Source organism: Zonotrichia albicollis, chromosome 7, assembly GCF_047830755.1.
Source record: "Zonotrichia albicollis isolate bZonAlb1 chromosome 7, bZonAlb1.hap1, whole genome shotgun sequence".
NCBI lineage: Eukaryota > Metazoa > Chordata > Aves > Passeriformes > Passerellidae > Zonotrichia > Zonotrichia albicollis.
The window spans coordinates 15,642,769-15,659,611 of record NC_133825.1 but is presented as its reverse complement, the minus strand read 5'-3'; the positions used below and the strand labels follow the sequence as shown (position 1 = coordinate 15,659,611).

The 16,843-nt window shown below is 46.8% G+C and overlaps 1 protein-coding gene across 6 annotated transcripts in view; it reads right to left on the bottom strand.

The window, feature by feature from the left end:
• Nucleotides 1–658: 658 nt before the first annotated feature.
• LOC141729643 (C-type lectin domain family 2 member B-like) overlaps nucleotides 659–16,843 on the bottom strand; it is a 69,715-nt gene continuing 53,530 nt past the window's right edge. For 3 of the 6 annotated variants that reach the window (XM_074544392.1, XM_074544390.1, XM_074544391.1), the window contains exons 2-6: nucleotides 16,312–16,527; nucleotides 15,858–15,956; nucleotides 15,574–15,755; nucleotides 15,273–15,373; nucleotides 659–15,182 (exon numbers count right to left, since the gene is read on the bottom strand). In XM_074544392.1, the coding sequence (XP_074400493.1) occupies nucleotides 15,068–15,182; nucleotides 15,273–15,373; nucleotides 15,574–15,755; nucleotides 15,858–15,956; nucleotides 16,312–16,459 (645 nt within the window). In that variant the 5' untranslated portion in view covers nucleotides 16,460–16,527 and the 3' untranslated portion in view covers nucleotides 659–15,067. The remainder of the gene's footprint in view (nucleotides 15,183–15,272; nucleotides 15,374–15,573; nucleotides 15,756–15,857; nucleotides 15,957–16,311; nucleotides 16,528–16,843) is intronic. The other 3 variants (XR_012581047.1, XR_012581048.1, XR_012581046.1) reach the window with 3 other exon arrangements.

The following is a 16,843-nucleotide window of genomic DNA, read 5'->3' as shown; positions in this document are numbered from 1 at the left end:
TGACCCCGTTCCAGACCCGGAGCTGCGCCTGGGGAGCGGCTCCGATGTGATCAGCGCGGCCGGAGCTCAGCAGCAGCAGCAGCAGCAGCAGCAGCAGCAGCAGCAGCAGCAGCAGCAGCAGCAGCGCTCGGGGCTGGGCTGGCTGGGACAGGGGCGGCTTCTCCTTGCCCTGCCCGATGGCTGCGGCCGCTTCTCTGCGGTAAAATCCCGATGCTGGCCTGGGGCTGCTCCCGGGGCTCGGCTGGGCCGGGCTGGGGCTGTAACAAGCAGTGAGATGAGAGCAAGGCCGGCTCCATCCGGCCCGCAGCATCCCCCTCTCCCTGCCCGGCAGCGGGGCTGGGATGGGGAAGGGGTCCAGCCCGGTCCCGTGGCAGCGCCCGCCCGGCTGTGGTACCTCACTCTGTGCCAGAAGGGGAAGAGGAAATTGCCGGGTTCCTTTGGGTTTAACAGTATCCTTCACAAAGGTATGTTCAGCTGCTTAGTGGTTCAACAGACTTTCAGTTAGATAAAAAGCTTTTGTGTCATTTCCCAAAATTCTTCTCATGTCAAACTCTTACTCACTGTAATGCTCTCTTGCCCTCGGACAGTTAACTTTTTGCTTATCATCTTGAAAATATGACTCAGAAAATACCTGAAAAAACACTGTTCCCTCTCCTGGTAAAATATAAAAGTTTAATGAAGGAGTTTAATAGGAGGCAAAGACAACAAAGCAGAGGTTACAGCCAGGTGTGTCTTGGCCCTCAACGTGGAGCACACCTGCTAGTTTGAAAACAAAATTACATAGCATTTCTTTTGCATCAGCCTGGTGAATATGTAAATTTTTTCCCAAACTGGTTTACATGTCCCAAGAACTGGTTGCATGGCTCTTCCTCATGTCCTGCTTTTTACAGCATGCACATTTCTTGGTTGTGGTTTTAGTCCATTTTATCATCACCTTCAGTTCTTGGGCTGGGGTCCACACTGCCTTCAGAAGATGAGTGCTGATAGTTGGCATCATATATTCCTTGAATATTATCTCAACCAAGCAAGCATTTTAACACAAGCATATCTAGATCAGCTATTTCCAAGTTTTAGTTAGCAACAGAAGTAGAAACTACGTACTTTTAGCAAAGTCACTTTAACATCACACTTATAGAATCCATTTTAATATATACAAAAATCCAATACTATAATATATATCTATAATACAGTGTTCATTTCTTTAACACTTTACCTGAAATAATTTTTCCAGTTGATTTTGATGTTGGAATCATTCATTTTAGCTACTCTCCATACAAGGAAACCTTTAGACATGTTTACTCTTGCTGCCAGTAGAAGAAACTTTTCAGTAATTTCTGCAGTTTGCAGTAGTAGTTTTAGTATTTGTGTGCTTCAGTAGTGTTCATCCAGCCACACTTCATGTACAAATAGAATTGTGAAAAAACAAATGTTTCAAGTTGGAACTAAAGTGTTTCTGTATTTTATGCCCCTTTGTGTGTCAGAGAAGAGTTGGGCTTAAAACGTGAAAATCTGCCTCTATTAAAAACAAAGAGAAATTTTACTTTTATGTGTCCCTAATTTTACCTCAGATGTCTGTGATTCCTTATTGGTTTTGCCTCCTCAATGTGAATGCAATTTCCAGCACCAGCTGGGCTTTGTTGGAAATGGTATTGGGGACCCACAAGAAAAGTTCCTCATTTTAGTGGCTGAGACCATGGTCAGGTTTTTAGCATTTCCTTCTCTCAGATGGGATCTGATGGCCCTGAGGTGGCCTTGTCTCCTCAGGGATTTCATGCCCTGAGGAAGCAAAGGCTGATGGAATGTGCTTGATCCTCTCCTGTCTAATGGGGAGGAACAGCACCCAGCAGAGCTGGAATCACCTTCTCCATTCCTGATTTCTCCAGCCAACAGATCACTGGGCTCTCTCAGGGTCCAGAAGTCACTTTTCCTTTTGGATGGTCTAATGGGGAGGAACAGCACCCAGCAGAGCTGGAATCACCTTCTCCATTCCTGATTTCTCCAGCCAACAGATCACTGGGCTCTCTCAGGGTCCAGAAGTCACTTTTCCTTTTGGATGGATGGCCTGAAGGCACCCAGGGGCTGCAGGTTAGGACAGCTTCAGAAATCCTTTTGGCTTGGAAGGATCCTTCTACCTGAAAGCTGAATGGGCCATGCCAGCCACAGAGTGAGAGGGACTCAGGGCAACAGAATTAAAGGCTGGTGAGATGAGACAAAAAATAGACTGTAGCATGCAGAGCAGGTGAGAGAGAACCAAGGAAGATTGAAGACATCTGACAAGGGGAGTCAACCTTCCACAGCTTCAAGATTGTTTAACTAACACTTTGGGCAGGGAGTTTGAACTGTATCATTTATTGATGTAATTGTCCTGTTTTAATAGATGAGAATCACAAGCATCTGTTGAGGGGAAGTACACAGGGAACCATCAGATGTATTGGGGCAGTTTCCTTAAGGACCAACAAGTAGAGTGAAACAAGAAATTGAGGGCAAGACCAGGTTGGCCCCTGTGTTCACCACTGAGAATATTCCATTGCCCTGCTTTTGGCAGCAAACCCATAGGCATGACAAGGTGGGGGCAAGAAAAGCACCCCAGACCTCTGTCATTGCTCAGCTGTCTTTTAATACAACAGGAACTAGAAGGCAAGACTGAGTTGGGCTCTGTACTCATCACTAAGATACACCTGCTGTGAGTAGCAACCCCATGGACATGGTAGATGGGTGTAAGAAAGCCAAACCAGACCTCAGTGATCCCATTTTGTCCATGCCAAATAGGTGTGGCTGAAAAAAAAGTGAGATTTTTTCCTTCTGTTCCCACTGTCCTCACCCACATCAGCAGATGCTAGCATGATTCATTAATGTTTTTTTTTAGAAGTAAGAGCAGATTATCAGAATAAAAATTAGAGCTAATTGTTTGAGACAAATGACGCATAGGAAAAGAAAAGCGGGGTTTTATTTATAGATGAATGTTGTGCTGTTTGCTCTCACAATTGAGAGGCAGCTATTACAGGTATGTGAGGAGAGGTTGTGTAGACGAATAGTACTGTCACTGTAATATGTCTCCCCCTATTCCCCTTTCCCTCCCCCTCAGTTCCCGGGGCATTTGGGGAGGGCTGGCTCATTACCAGGAGGGGCCACAGGACAACATCTGAGCTCCAATCAAGGTGTGAGGAAGTGATCTCCTCCTGTAGAGGGCAGAGGAGGAGCTGACTGACAAAACTTTGGGAGGGGCTGAGGGTATAAAAGGCAGAGCATCCATTTTGTAAATGAGCCTGTGGCTGACAGTCACAGAGACCCCTCAGAGCTCTAATTTTTCCTCATTCAGTCTGTTGTATTTTTTTTAAGGTTAAAAAACCTTTAAGATTTTAAAAGTGAGGGTCATTTCTCACATCTTCCAAGGACAATCCAAAATTCTCAACTTCAGGCCAGTTTGTGATGATTTCCAGGAGCCCAAGGTAATTTGGATTTCCTACTTGAGCTTGTTGTATAATGTTATTTATAACAAATATAGGCATTGGCTTCTGCATTTATGTATTAACATTTGTTTTGCAAGGTATTATGGATCACAAAAATCCTCATACAGTACAATTTGTAATTACTGCTTTTGATACAGTATAACCTGTCAGTTTATGTATGCACCCTATAGCTTTTATAAATAGTGGTGTAATAGATACTATCTTAGACCACAGCATAATAGAGACTGAAATGTTGAAATTCTTGTTTCATGTGATGTCTCTGTCCCTCTGGGAGCCTCTCAGGAACCCTCGGCCAGTCCCCAGTCCCAGACACTGGGGGGGCAGCCCCGACCCCACTGACAGCAGGCAGACACCCGAGGGTACTGAGGGCAGCTGGGCTGGTCGCCTTTGCAGCAGAGGAGACACCAGAGGCATCGGGAGAAGATAAAGGGCCGACTCTTAGCAGGGGTTAATCCAAGGTTTTATTCAGGGGCTCTGAGGAGCTCCTGCACCTCAGGGGGCTCCTGCTGAGGGCCCTGGGTGAGGTGTAAATGTTACATTTAAAGGGAGGTGGAAACCGAAAGTAGATAACATTTTACTGACCACTGAGTGACCCTAAGGGATGGGCACTGGGGCATGGACATTTAGGACAGCATATGGGGCAAGGCTTGGGGGGCTGACCCCTGGCCTCTGGCTGATCACTCAACAACCTGGACCGAATCTTCTAGATGGAGGGGGTGGGATGCTGAGTGATTGAAGAGAGCCAGGGAGAGGGATTACACAGGTAAAGGGAGGTGGGAACCATCTGGGATAAGCTGTTTTGCGGAGAAAAGAAGAAACCTTACAACTTTATAAAAGTTGTAAAGCTCGGTATGTTTATTTACGGCACTGGATGCACGCTGAGAAAAATTCTCCTCAAAAGGCATGCGTACCCCAGAAGATTTCAGACCTCCTTTTATCCCCCTTCCAAATGCATATGCATACAGTTTCACAATAAGTTCATACATATTCATCCCGCATGACATTTAGCACCAGTTCTTCTTTATCAAAGGAATTTCTAGGTCGGGGCAAATTGACCTCGTGGTCTTTTCTGTTTTTCTTTCTCCGTCTCCTTGCTGTCTCGGCATGCGAGTTTTTCCTTCAGCTTTGGCCGTTTGACTTTTCACGGTTGTTAGACACTTCACCTAATTCAGGATGGATCCCTACTCTGTCTCATTCCCCCCTTTCCTAGGAAATAAGTAAATTCTTTTACTTAATGAAAACTTTCATGACAATAAGTGTCTTTTAATGCTTCACTATGTACGTTTGATAAAGAGGTTAGTACAGCCATTCGTTGTAGTATTCTCCAGTTCCAAATTAACAATGTAATAGATAATCTTAAGCTTATCCCAACTAATATTAGTAAAACTACAATAGGGTGGCACAACTTATTAAAGATTCCATTTGCAGTTGGTGACCACCCAATGATCATATCTCACCAGTGATGGTCTATATTTTATTTTATTCTTTGTAGAACTCTGGTTATCTCCTTTGTATCATGTTGGACATGATACAAAGGAGATTAAAGGAGAGTAATTAAGGTTTTCTTTCCACTTTCTTGGATTTCTTTCAAGACTTCTAATAGGTCTTGGTGCTTAATTAATTGTTTTACCAGTGTAAGGTTCACCCCAATAGGGGTAGGTGGTAGTCTGTGATACACTGTGTAATTGGCTGTAATCAGCTGGTGGGATGTTACTGGTACCAAATACGAAAAATCACACCCAATAATCCTAACAAAATTACAAATACAGAAATTAGAATGGTTTCTACTAAACAGAATAACATCATTGCTATCAATTTGTACAGCAGCACAAGCAGTTCTCAAACATACGCCCTTTTCCAGTATATACGAGCACAGTTTTCTGGTCAGTGACTGGATGAATTTCAAAGTGGCAAATACCCTGTTCAGTGTCCAAACACATCCTGGGCATTAGCAGTATTGCTTTCACAAATGAATCTCATTTGTTCTCTAGTAATGCAGGATTCTAAGTTTACTGTCTGCCACTTTTCATTCATCTTTTCGTGCCCACACTCTATGTTCTGAAGGATAGAGTATTGTTTCTTCATGGTTTAATCTTAGGGCAATGATGGGATGGATAACATAAACAGTGGCATTATGTATGGTAAGCACAAAGGCAGTGGCCACATTAAAAACAGGATCATAGGTGAAATTCACCATAGTCCACCAGGATTGAAACTTCCTTTCAAAATCAATTGCATTATCCCACTCAATTTTTCTGAATTTCAGCTGGAAAATTACCTTCACCCCTTTCCTATATGATCAGAGCTGCTGTTGCTTGTATCCATAACTGTGCTTGTATACAACTGAAAGCTAAAGACACATTATCTTGAACTATACTAAGTGCTTCTACTATCAACTTGTGGTCTTGGTCCCCGGCCTCTTCATACTTCTTTCCTTTGGCAGTACTTTTGAAATCTGTCACTGGCTAGTTCCTAATGCCAATAGAGATTACTATAAAGGCTGCTTCAATTTTGTTAGGCTACCTGCTGCAGCAGCCAGTTTATTCATCAGTATTTCTGAATCAATTCTATTTAAAACTCCTAATCTTGTCCCTAATATGCCAGTTAGATGTTTGTTATGGGGAACAGGAACTGCTTTCTGTCCATGATCATCCCTCCCTGCCAGAGGGATGTGCTGGGCTCATACTACAAATTCAGACACACTTCACAAGTGTATCTGACAGAGGTTTAGGTCATACTTGAGGCAGATGTTTGTTCTGAAATGTAGAGACCTCAGGGAATCTAACCTCTCTCTCTCTCTCCAAAGCACCTGATTTCTCAGATGTGTGGCAAGCAGGAATGTCTCTCCTGGTCTACAAAACCTCACCCACCTTGCCCCTAGCTAAGATCAAGCTGTGGACTGTGTTCAGGGCAGAAGATAATGGAGGGGAAATCTTGAGAGAAGAGCCTAAATTCGTTGCAGTGCCTCAGAAGAAACTGGGATCAGGTTTCTGCTACTTGAAACACTCAGCAGAAAAGTGATGCTCAAAATCCTACAGCCTGCTGCTGAGCTCTGAGGGGGTCTCTCTCTCTACCTCTTTTAAGCAGAATTCAACTGCCTCAGACTGGGACAATCACTGATCCAAATCTCAGTAGGAAAAGGGATAGCTATAAATAAGGAAAATCACCTTCCTTGCTTGGGTTAACTTATCACCGGCAGTTCAGCACCCTTTACCAGCCATTGCCTGGGGGTTCAGCCAACCAGTTTGGAAAATGACCTAAGGAAACTGATTTCTTGGTGTTCTTGGTTTTAGGCATCAGGAGAGCTGGCTCCTTCCTTTCTTGTTCTGCTCCTGAGTTATGCCTGTTTTTGTGACTATGTTGTCCAGCCCTCAAAGGAAGTTTTTAGGAAGGAGGAGCAGGCTGGTTGGATTTTTGAGATGTTAATTTGCATTATCAACTCCACACGTTTGAGAGACCATTCTGGATTGAATAATAGCTGTTGTTCAGTCACATTCTTAATACGTTAGGTTCAAGTTTGGAGTTTGGGTAGAGTCTGAACTAGTATGGGGTGTATAAGGCCCCGCTGTGGTAAAAAGTGCAGTGTCCACTTTGAATTCAAATGAAAGTCTGACAGTAACTCGAGCTCAAAGGCAGGTCACTTCTACAGGCTGTATCAGGGTGAAATTACACCAACAGTCTGATTCACTTAGGTTATCACAGACTTCCTGGTGTTCATATACACCAGGGGAGGTTCAGACACTAATTACATCTGGTCTCTCATAAGCCATCCTATTGATGACTAAGCACTTTGATTTCTTCTCCTCAGATTCCTTGAAGTGTTCACAGTTCCTGTTCTTGCTATTCTTACTCCTCACATACCTGATTCTCGTGGATTACTACAGTAGATATGTTTAAATCTTTTATCTCAGAAGGTTTTCCCATGGATCCAGTATACTGATTAAATGCCAGGGACCAAGGCCATTCAGCATTGCTTTGGGTAGAGGTACTCTCTAGTTCTAAAACTTCAGTTATAATTCCATACAAAACAATTCTGTACACTAAAGTATGAGCTACTCCCGACCGCAATATACTCATTTTGCCCGAGTAGGTTTTAGTCTCAGTTCATTGTCTCCTGGTGTCACTCCTGAAGGGGCTTCTGGGCCTTCTTCACCCGAGAGTGATGGATCCAGGCATTCTGCTCCTTGATTTTGATTGCAGTGAAGGTGGTGAGAGGTACTGGCAGTGGTCTCTCTCACTATGGTTCCAAAGTCTTCTCTGTAAGAGACTTAACATATACATCATCCTACATCATCCCCAGGCTATCTAACTCCCTGCTCCGAGTTCCAGCCACATGTTTCTCAATTACTCTGAGCTGTTTGCTTAATGCCACCATGTAAGTGGACATTCTGGACATTCCCCTTGTGTTCTATATGGTCTTCTATAAGGCATTGCAAAAGGATTCAGCATTCCTTTAGCTCAAAAGGTTTAGTTTCAATTTGCAATAGTGCTAGTGGAAGAGCTTCTTGCCCCAGTCTTATGATTTGCTGCTTAATCAAATGATTCATTCTCTCTCCCTGGCCGCTTGATTGGGGGCGGTATGGGGTGTGAAGTTCCTAATCTATGCCCAGATGGCTACTAATCTGTTGCACTATTTTGGAAATGAAAGGTGATTCTTTATCTGAGGATATTGTGGCTGGAACTCTGAAGCGTGGTATTATCTCTTGTAAAAATGATCTGGTCACCTCTTGAGCTTTGACAGTCCTGGTGGGGAATGTTTCTGGCCACCCTGAAAATGTATCTATTAATACCAGTAAATACTGATACCCCCCTTTCCTTGGGAGTTCTGAAAAGTTGATTTGCCACTGCTGTACAGGCCCATGGCCTCTCCCAGTCTGATAGAGCTTTGGCCCGGGGCGGGTATTTTGAGGTTAGTCTGGAGGCAAGGATCACATTATCAGCTCACCTGAGTGATAGTGGCATATAGATTCCTGACAACGATACAACAATCCTTTCAATCAGATGTGTGTTCTAGAAAGCCTGTGGGAATTACTACTTCAAAGTCAACACTTCATTCCAATGCACTCTGTATCACTCGCAGCCTTGGTCATTTCAAGAAAGGAGCCACACTCTATAAAAGGCTTTAAGTAGTTAGGCCCTAGGGTGTTTTCTAGTGCCCTTCCTTCACTAGTAACCACGAAAATGGGAAGGGATTACTAGCTCTCTTTCAATGGTAGCCCACCCCTTGCAGTTGTACGTCTCTTTTGATTAGTATTATTGTATTATGGCTTACCTTTGAGGAAAATCTGTACCTCACCCTTTGCTGCTTTCTTTGCCTCTCCATCCGCCAGCTCATTTCTTTCCTCCAATTTTAAGCTCACTCTCTGGTGTGCCTTAATATGCCTTTTCAGGTAGCTGAACTGCTTCCAGCAGCTGGATTGTCTCTTCTTTCCCTGTGAGGTCAGCAGTCCCCTCTCCTTCCAGATGGCTCCATGTGCATGCACAATTCTGAATGCCTTTTGCTGTTTCTAAGGCATGGGTCCATGCATTTATCTCAGCATCCTGTGCAGAGGTACCTGTTGGTAAGGGTCCAGACTCTATTACCTCTCTGCAGGTAGTCACTGTGAATTTTGCAGTGTCGCTTTCTTGTCAGTGAACCAGGTCTCTGCATCGTCCGGAGGAGTGTCCTTTAAGTCTGGGTGGCTGGAGTAGGTAGCTTCAATGGTCTCTAGGCAATCATGGTGTACTGCTTCTCCTTGATTCCACTGAAAAAGGAAGCTGGGTTGACAATATTAGTCACCACTATCTCTATATCATCTTGCTCTACCATGATGGCCTGGTATTTCAGAAACCTCTCTGGTGAGAAGCCAGTGGCCACCCTTTACTTCCAGTGCTGCGGACACTGTGTGGGACACTAGCACAGTCATTTTTGTCCCAGGGTAAACTTGTGTGCCTCTTGAATGTTCAGCACAACTGCTGCTACAGTTCTGAGGCAACCTGGCCATCCTTCGGCTGTTGCATCTAGTTGCTTAGAGAAGTAAGCAACAACCCTCTGGTATGGACCCAAGTCTTGAGCCAATATTCCCAGGGCAACTCCTTGTGTGGAAAAATAGAAAGAATGGTTTACTTACATCTGGAAGTTTCAAAGCTGGAGCCAACATGAGGGGACTCTCTAGCTGGTGAAAGGCCCGTGTGGTGTCTCTTGTCCACTGGAGATCTCAGTTCCCATTGGCAATAAGAGCTTAGAGGGGTCTGGCGAACAGTCCATAATTATAAACTCACAGCTGGCACTACTCTGCCATGCCTAAGAAGGTTTGGAGTTCTTTCATTGTCTGGGGTTCAGGGTTTGGCATAGGGCTTCCCTGCCTTAAAGTCTGCTGCTCAGCACTCACTTCTTACCCCAGGTAGATTACCTTCTGTTTCACTACCTGTGCCTTTTTCTTTGAGACTCTGCATCCTTGGAGTCCTTGGAAATTCAAAAGGCTTACCGTCCAGGCTTCTCTCACTTCCCTCATCCGAGTGGCTACTAGAAGATCATCTATGTACTGCAACAGCCTCCTTTCCTCTTGTGGAGCTTCCTGGGACTCTGGGTCCTTGCAAGCTGTTCTCCAATCGGAGTGGAGAATTTTGAAGCCTTCAGGCACATGGACTATGTGAGCTTGTGTTTGAATGCAAAAATTTTCTGGCTGGCTTCGTGGAGAGGGAGGCAAAAGAAGGCATCTCTTAGGCCTAAAACAGTGAACCAGGTTAGCTCAGGTGTTAAACAAGTTAGTAAGGTCTATGGATTTGCTACCACAGGGTACAAATTCTGTGTTATCTTATTGACAGCCCTTAATCCAGTACTACCAGTTATTGGACTGATTCCTTCCTTACCTTCCCTTTGAGGGTACTACTCAGTTCTCACTGGTTGTGTTCTTTCATTAAGCTTGATGGGGGAGCATCCCATGGGGGAGCATCTTTCACTCTCCCTGGTACAGCAGAGGCCCATACCCTTGAAAACACTTATTTACTTATTCCAATATCTTCTAACTAATGTCTTTCTTAATTTCAGTGTCTGTTAATATTAAGCCTAACATCTTTATATTATTTGCCTCCAGAGTAACTTTTCTCATTTGAGAATGTTTAGCAAATTGAGCAAATTGTACAAAAGCTTTTAGGTACACATAGTACACATGTTACTTTAAAGGTTTGCAAAAGTATGCCTTCTCAGACTGGCCAGTTGTTCATTCCCCACACTACAACATAAACATTCTCCACAGGTACTAAAGCTTTATTTAAAACTGAATATATGACCCTTGTGCTGACAAAAAATTCTTCCCTTTTGGGGAGGTCACCTTTACCCCTCCTCCCTTACCTTGGGAGGAAGCCTTTACAAATCATATGTACTCATTTTGCGAACTGTGATTGCTTTGCATTTCAGCATGATAATCCTTGCCTGATTTCATACGTTGCTATCTTATGCTGCATGCTGAACAACATGTTTGATTTGCTTTCTCTTTGCCTTGTTTTCCTTTTCAAGGGCCAAGACCAGAGAGCGGTCTGATCTCACAGTCTCTCTGTCATTCTGGGTGATTTCTTAAAACAAAAGACATTTCAGCATACAAAAACTATCCCATTTATCTTCCTATTATAAAACAGTACTAACAGCAATGAAGCACTATAAATCTTTTTATTTTCTGAGCTGTTCTTACTGGCAACCTTCTCCCAGTGAGCCCCTCCCAAAAGGGGCTAATTTAGGAACCTGTTTGCTCTGTCAGTTCTCATTATTTATTTCTCCTTGCCCTATCTCGCTTCCATTCAAACCTTTTTTACAGACCTTCACAGTAGTTTCTCAGTTTTCCTCCTATACACACAGCTCCAGGTGGCAGGTATCAGATGTGATTCCCACACACAAGCTCTAAGACCTTAGGTTCTGAATCCGCTTGACCAGAAACCTCTAATTTACACTCGAGGCGTGTACCCTGACACTTATTGGAACAGCAAAACAGCAATATCAGTGTTTCTCATAAACACCGCACTGCAATAATCCACACCTGCACATCCAGCTTTTGCCCACAGGCCATTCCCGTGTTCCCTGGGGAGACAGGGCAGCCAGAGCTGTCCCTGTGCCCAGGGCACAGCCACTGTCACCTCACAAAGCCTGCTGGCCTCTTGATGTACCAAAGGCTCCCCGAAATTGCCCACAAAGGCAGGCTATTCTGTCTGTTACAGAGAACTTTAAATCCTTACAGCAGATTGTTTCCAGTAAAGACTTACTGCAGTACCAACCGAAGTCTCATAAATCTCATAAGTCTCATTAACTAATTCATCTCATTCATCCCTTCTATATAAACTCTGTTTTACAAAATAGCAGTCTTTTCTAGTTCTCTTCTTGCACAATCTAATTAAGCACCGTGTCTACTTACACTTGTTTTGCTGCTTTGCAAAAAGGCTGTGCTAGTCACAGTCGAAACTCTGATATGCCCACAGACACAGGCACTCTCCCCCCCCCCCCTTATCTCAAATTCACTAGAGCCAAGGCTTGAATTACTATGAGGGGGAGAATTCTTGGAATTCCTTTAACTCACTTTATCGGAGTTAAACATAAATCACCGTACTATAGTTCTCCTATGTAAAATGCTACTCTTGTTGCAACAAAATCTTAAAATCTCCACAAACACCACTATACAATCTGAGAATCAAATTACCACAATACAGCGGAAGAAAATCACCACACAAAATCACTGGGAAAGGGCATATTTCTCAAAGTGCTCACTTTCTCAACACAACACAGCATACCATAATTCAGCATTTACTCATATCAATTTTCCTGGACACAATCAAAATAACAGCACACAGTCTAGAGATCAAGTCCAAACATCCAAGGCAAAGGAACTCTCTGAGCTCATACTCAAGGTTAAAATGTACCAAATCTACACAAATCACTACATTTAAACACGATAAATACCATCACTGACATTCCTCCACTCGCTTCTCCGCGGGGCACTTCTCTCCCTGCCCCCGCAGCCTGCTGCAGCCGGCGCCTCTGGCCTCACTCGGCTGCTTCAAACACAGGGAGTACTGACCCCCCCCGCACTGTAGGGCACTGTAGATTTACTCTCTTTTATACACCATACAATTATCACCTGCATGAACACAAACACAGTGCACTGACCACACACATTAACCATACAGCAACACAGTGTCTGGACATCACACACATACACAAACAAAACACACGGGCTCACCAGTTCTGCTCTATCAGAACTACGAATCCCCAATACACACATACACGGGTTCACCCGGCTCACCCCCAAAGCCGCTAGCAGTCTGCTCTATCAGAACGATGAACCCTGTCTCTAATACAGCTGCTCTATCAGCTGAACCCAGACGTCTCTGGGTGGTTTACTCCCTTTCTCTCCTTCCTCCCCCCTGGGGCCCCTCAGTACATACCGTATTCTCCTCCGCAGGCCAGCGGGTCGTTGTCTGTCCTCGCAGGTGGCAAGTTGAGACAAGCGGAGCCCCACCAGGAAAAAAAATCCTGGGGCACGCCTTGGAGGTCCGTCTATGCCCCCTGCCCCCGCGGGGACAGAGAACTCCTGGCTTGGCTCGCCAAAATGTTTTGCGGAGAAAAGAAGAAACCTCACAACTTTATAAAAGTTGTAAAGCTCGGTATGTTTATTTACGGCACTGGACGCACGCGGAGAAAAATTCTCCTCAAAAGGCATGCGTACCCCTGAAGATTTCAGACCTCCTTTTATCCCCCTTCCAAATGCATATGCATACAGTTTCACAATAAGTTCATACATATTCATCCTGCATGACACTTAGTACCAGTTCTTCTTTATCAAAAGAATTTCTAGGTCGGGGCAAATTGACCTCGTGGTCTTTTCTGTTTTTCTTTCTCCGTCTCCTTGCTGTCTCGGCATGCGAGTTTTTCCTTCAGCTTTGGCCAGTTTGAGTTTTCACAATTGTTAGACACTTCACCTAATTCAGGATGGATCCCTACTCTGTCTCAAAACCATTTGGGAAAAATACGGGGACACAAAACAAAACTACTTCAAAGTATTACAAAGTAAAAAACACACTACAACAATGTAAGTAACTCAGAAAATGGTGTAAAATTGATTTGCCACATTCAGGGACTTTCTTATCAGAAAGACAAGTTCAACAGAAATAAAAACCAGAACATGGAAAAAAAAGACTTTACGGACCCTCGTTATCAGGGAATGAAAATACAATAAGATAGAACCACAAAAAAAATTAAATATATTATTTTAAAGTACAAGATGGCCTGAAGACAAGTCTATTAGAATATGGTAGCAAGGTCAGGCAGGCTGTTCTCCTCACCGGAATAGGACCCCATGGGCAGGAGGGGCTCCCCTATTCTCCTCCAAAAAATCACTCACCAGAAAGGAGCAGCATTTTGCACAGGCGCAGAGCATTCCACGAGACTTCTTGTGGGGTCAGTCCCAAAGTCTCTCTGGAGAGCGATGCAGCCAAAGCCCTTCCAGTGGATGCTCAGTGGATGCCTTAAAGTCTTCCCAAGTTCTGAGACTCCGAGAAGCTTCTTGGGGCTGCAGAGTCGATCAGACACACGTTGGGTGCCAAAACATTGGAATATGATCCCAATATTACCAGGTGGAACGTGCCTGGGCTCGTGTGGCCCCTGCTGCTGGACCAAAGGCGGCAGCTGTGGTGTTTCACCTCAGAGACACCTTTGGCTGACTGGATGTTGCAGATAGGCACTTGGGACGAGTCCAGGCAAGCAGGAACTCAGTATTACCTCTGGTGCGATGTGTAGAGGAAAAGGAGATGGATTCTCCCAGAGGGTTTAATCCAGAGTTTTACTCCATTGTCACAGATCTCTGAATCTTGTAACAGCTACAACAGAATGCCGTCCGCATGGTCTCAGTGTCCTTTTAAGCTCGGGGAGAAGGGGAAGGGAAGGGATAGGTGTGCCACCAACCAGGTGGGAAGGGGGAGTCTCAGGGGACAATGACACTTAGACAGGCCAATGACCCCAGGGCTGAGAAGCATCTTTTGAACTTCTGCCAATCACACAACGCCCTTGCTGGAAGGTTAAGCTTGACATACAGCACTTAGCAGGAGACAAGGGGAGGGGAAGGGAGAAGACATTGCCACACCTGGGAAAGGACTGGGATGGCTGAAACTGGAAATTGCAACACACTGCAACACAAGTCAAAAGTTAAAAAGCAACAAAACAACATGTAAATTCAAAGTTATTTTTCAATTCTGAAAAACTCATAAAAATATGCATGTAGCTCGAAAATATGGAAAACATAGTTTAAATTACCTGTATGCAAATAACCAAGCATCCCAGGGTGGATTTTAACCTGCAATGAACTTTCATAAAAAGTGTAAATACTGAGCCACGTTTCTCACATATAATGAGGGCAATGCACTCACTCCGGGCAGCATTGGTGGCAGGATGGATTGCAGAGACTTTTCCTTTGCAGCCCCAGCCCAGCGCTGGCACTGGGGATGGAGAGGCACTGAGGTGACCCTGAGAGGAAGTGCAAGGCACAGGGTGCAGCTGAGGAAGGACAGCGCTGTGCTGGGCTCAGAGGTGAAGCTGGCGCTGCCCAGCGTGGAGAAAGTCCTTTGTGCAGCCCCTGTTACAGGGGAGCTTGGGCCTTGCTGCAGAGATACGGCCGCTCATTGGAGCAGTTCTCACTCCTGAATCTCTCATCAGCCAGGTACACACACTCGGAATTGCCAAAGACAGGAACCCTGCAGGGAGGAGCAGAGGCAGCGCTGGCTGCCAGGGGAAGTCCTTGTGCCCCTCTGCCCCCAGGCCCTGCCCGGCTCCCCGGCACTCACCGGGAGCTGTAGCTGCTGCCGTCCCCCCACTGCAGGCGCTCGCCCCGTCTGCGCAGCCCGAGCCAGAAATCGCCGTTCCCGCGGAGGTGGAAGAGCAAATCCTGCCCAGGAGAGAGGAGTGGGAGCTGCCCCGGCCCATCGTGGGGACTCGTGCCCGGGGCTGCCCCCGCACGCCGGGGCTCCTTCCCTGCAAGGCCCTGGCCCAGGGCTGCAGCCCCGGCCCTAGGAGCACCGAGCCCGGCCCAGGAGCGCCCCCAGGCTGCCCTCAGCCAGCCCACACCGCCTGCAGCCCCTCACTCACCATGGACTCCTCATCCTTGGCAATGGCCAGGGAGGCATTGAACTTGGAGCACCGTTCCTGACCCTGCTCCCATGTGCTGTAATCCCGTGAGAAGTAGTAGCAGAACCCCTTGTGCCCAACCCAGTCAAAGGGACAGCCCAGAACACACTGTGGCGTCGCAGGTGTACCTGGAACCTGTGGTGCTGCAGGAGGAAGAGGAGAAGTTCTGAGGATTCCCCTGTGCAGGGAGCAGGGAGCCCGCTCTGCCCCGAGGGGCTGGGCCCAGGCTGCTGCCCCTCCCTTACCTGCCCGCACAGCCAAGGCCACCCCCAAAGCCAGCACCAGCACCAGGAGCAGCAGAATCAGCACCGCCGTGCCCACGGGATGGGACCTGAACTGTTCACCTGGAGCAGGAAAGAGCTGCTGGCTGCCAGAAGCAGAGCCGGCCCTGCAATCTGCTCAGCCCATGGCCAGGGAGCAGAGCAGGGAGCCCTGAGGCAGTGTGGGCCTCCCTCAGCTGGCAGCCAGAGAGCCAAGAGCCTGGCCACAGGCAGGGACACAGCTGTGGGCACAGGCTGCAGCAGGAGAACTGCACAGCCTTGGGGGCAGCTGGGGTTCTTGCTTCCAGCCACGAATGGGGCCCAGCAGAGCACGAGGCCTCTTCCAGACATCAGGAAACAGCCACACACGTGCCAGCCCTGGCCTTGGGAGGGAACACTGTCCTCACCCTAGAGGCCACACGGGTGGCCCAGCACTCACCCAGGAATCTTCTAAGTGTATTCCCTGTTGCTGATCTGATCTCCAGAGGTTCCTTCACCACCTGATGAATGGAGCAGAATTCACTTTCCTCCTGCTCACAGCCGGCACCTCTCTGCGTGGAATAAACAGCACCTTGCTCCTGAGACATCAGGAGTGCGGGCAGATCCTTTGGGAGCTCGGCCTCGGGAACAGCTTTCCAGCTGCGCTGATGGCACCCTGAAAGGGACACGATGAGAGGTCACTGCTGGTGCCGGCCCTGCGGGGGCTCAGGAGGGAGGTGGCAGCTATGGCTGCGCTGTCCCCGCTGCCCAGAGGTGCGGCAGCAGGTACGGAGACAAGCGCAGCCCCCAGCTGGGGCAGCACGGACAGCGGCGCCGCCTGGGCTGGAGCCGCCTCCGAGCTCCGCCGCCGCCTCGCCGGGCTATGGACACCGCCGCCGCTCCGCAATGGGACAAACGGAATGACACGCCCGCCGCTCCGCTCCCGGCACACCCACCGGTTCGCGCTTCGCGGGCACTGCCGCTGGTGCCAC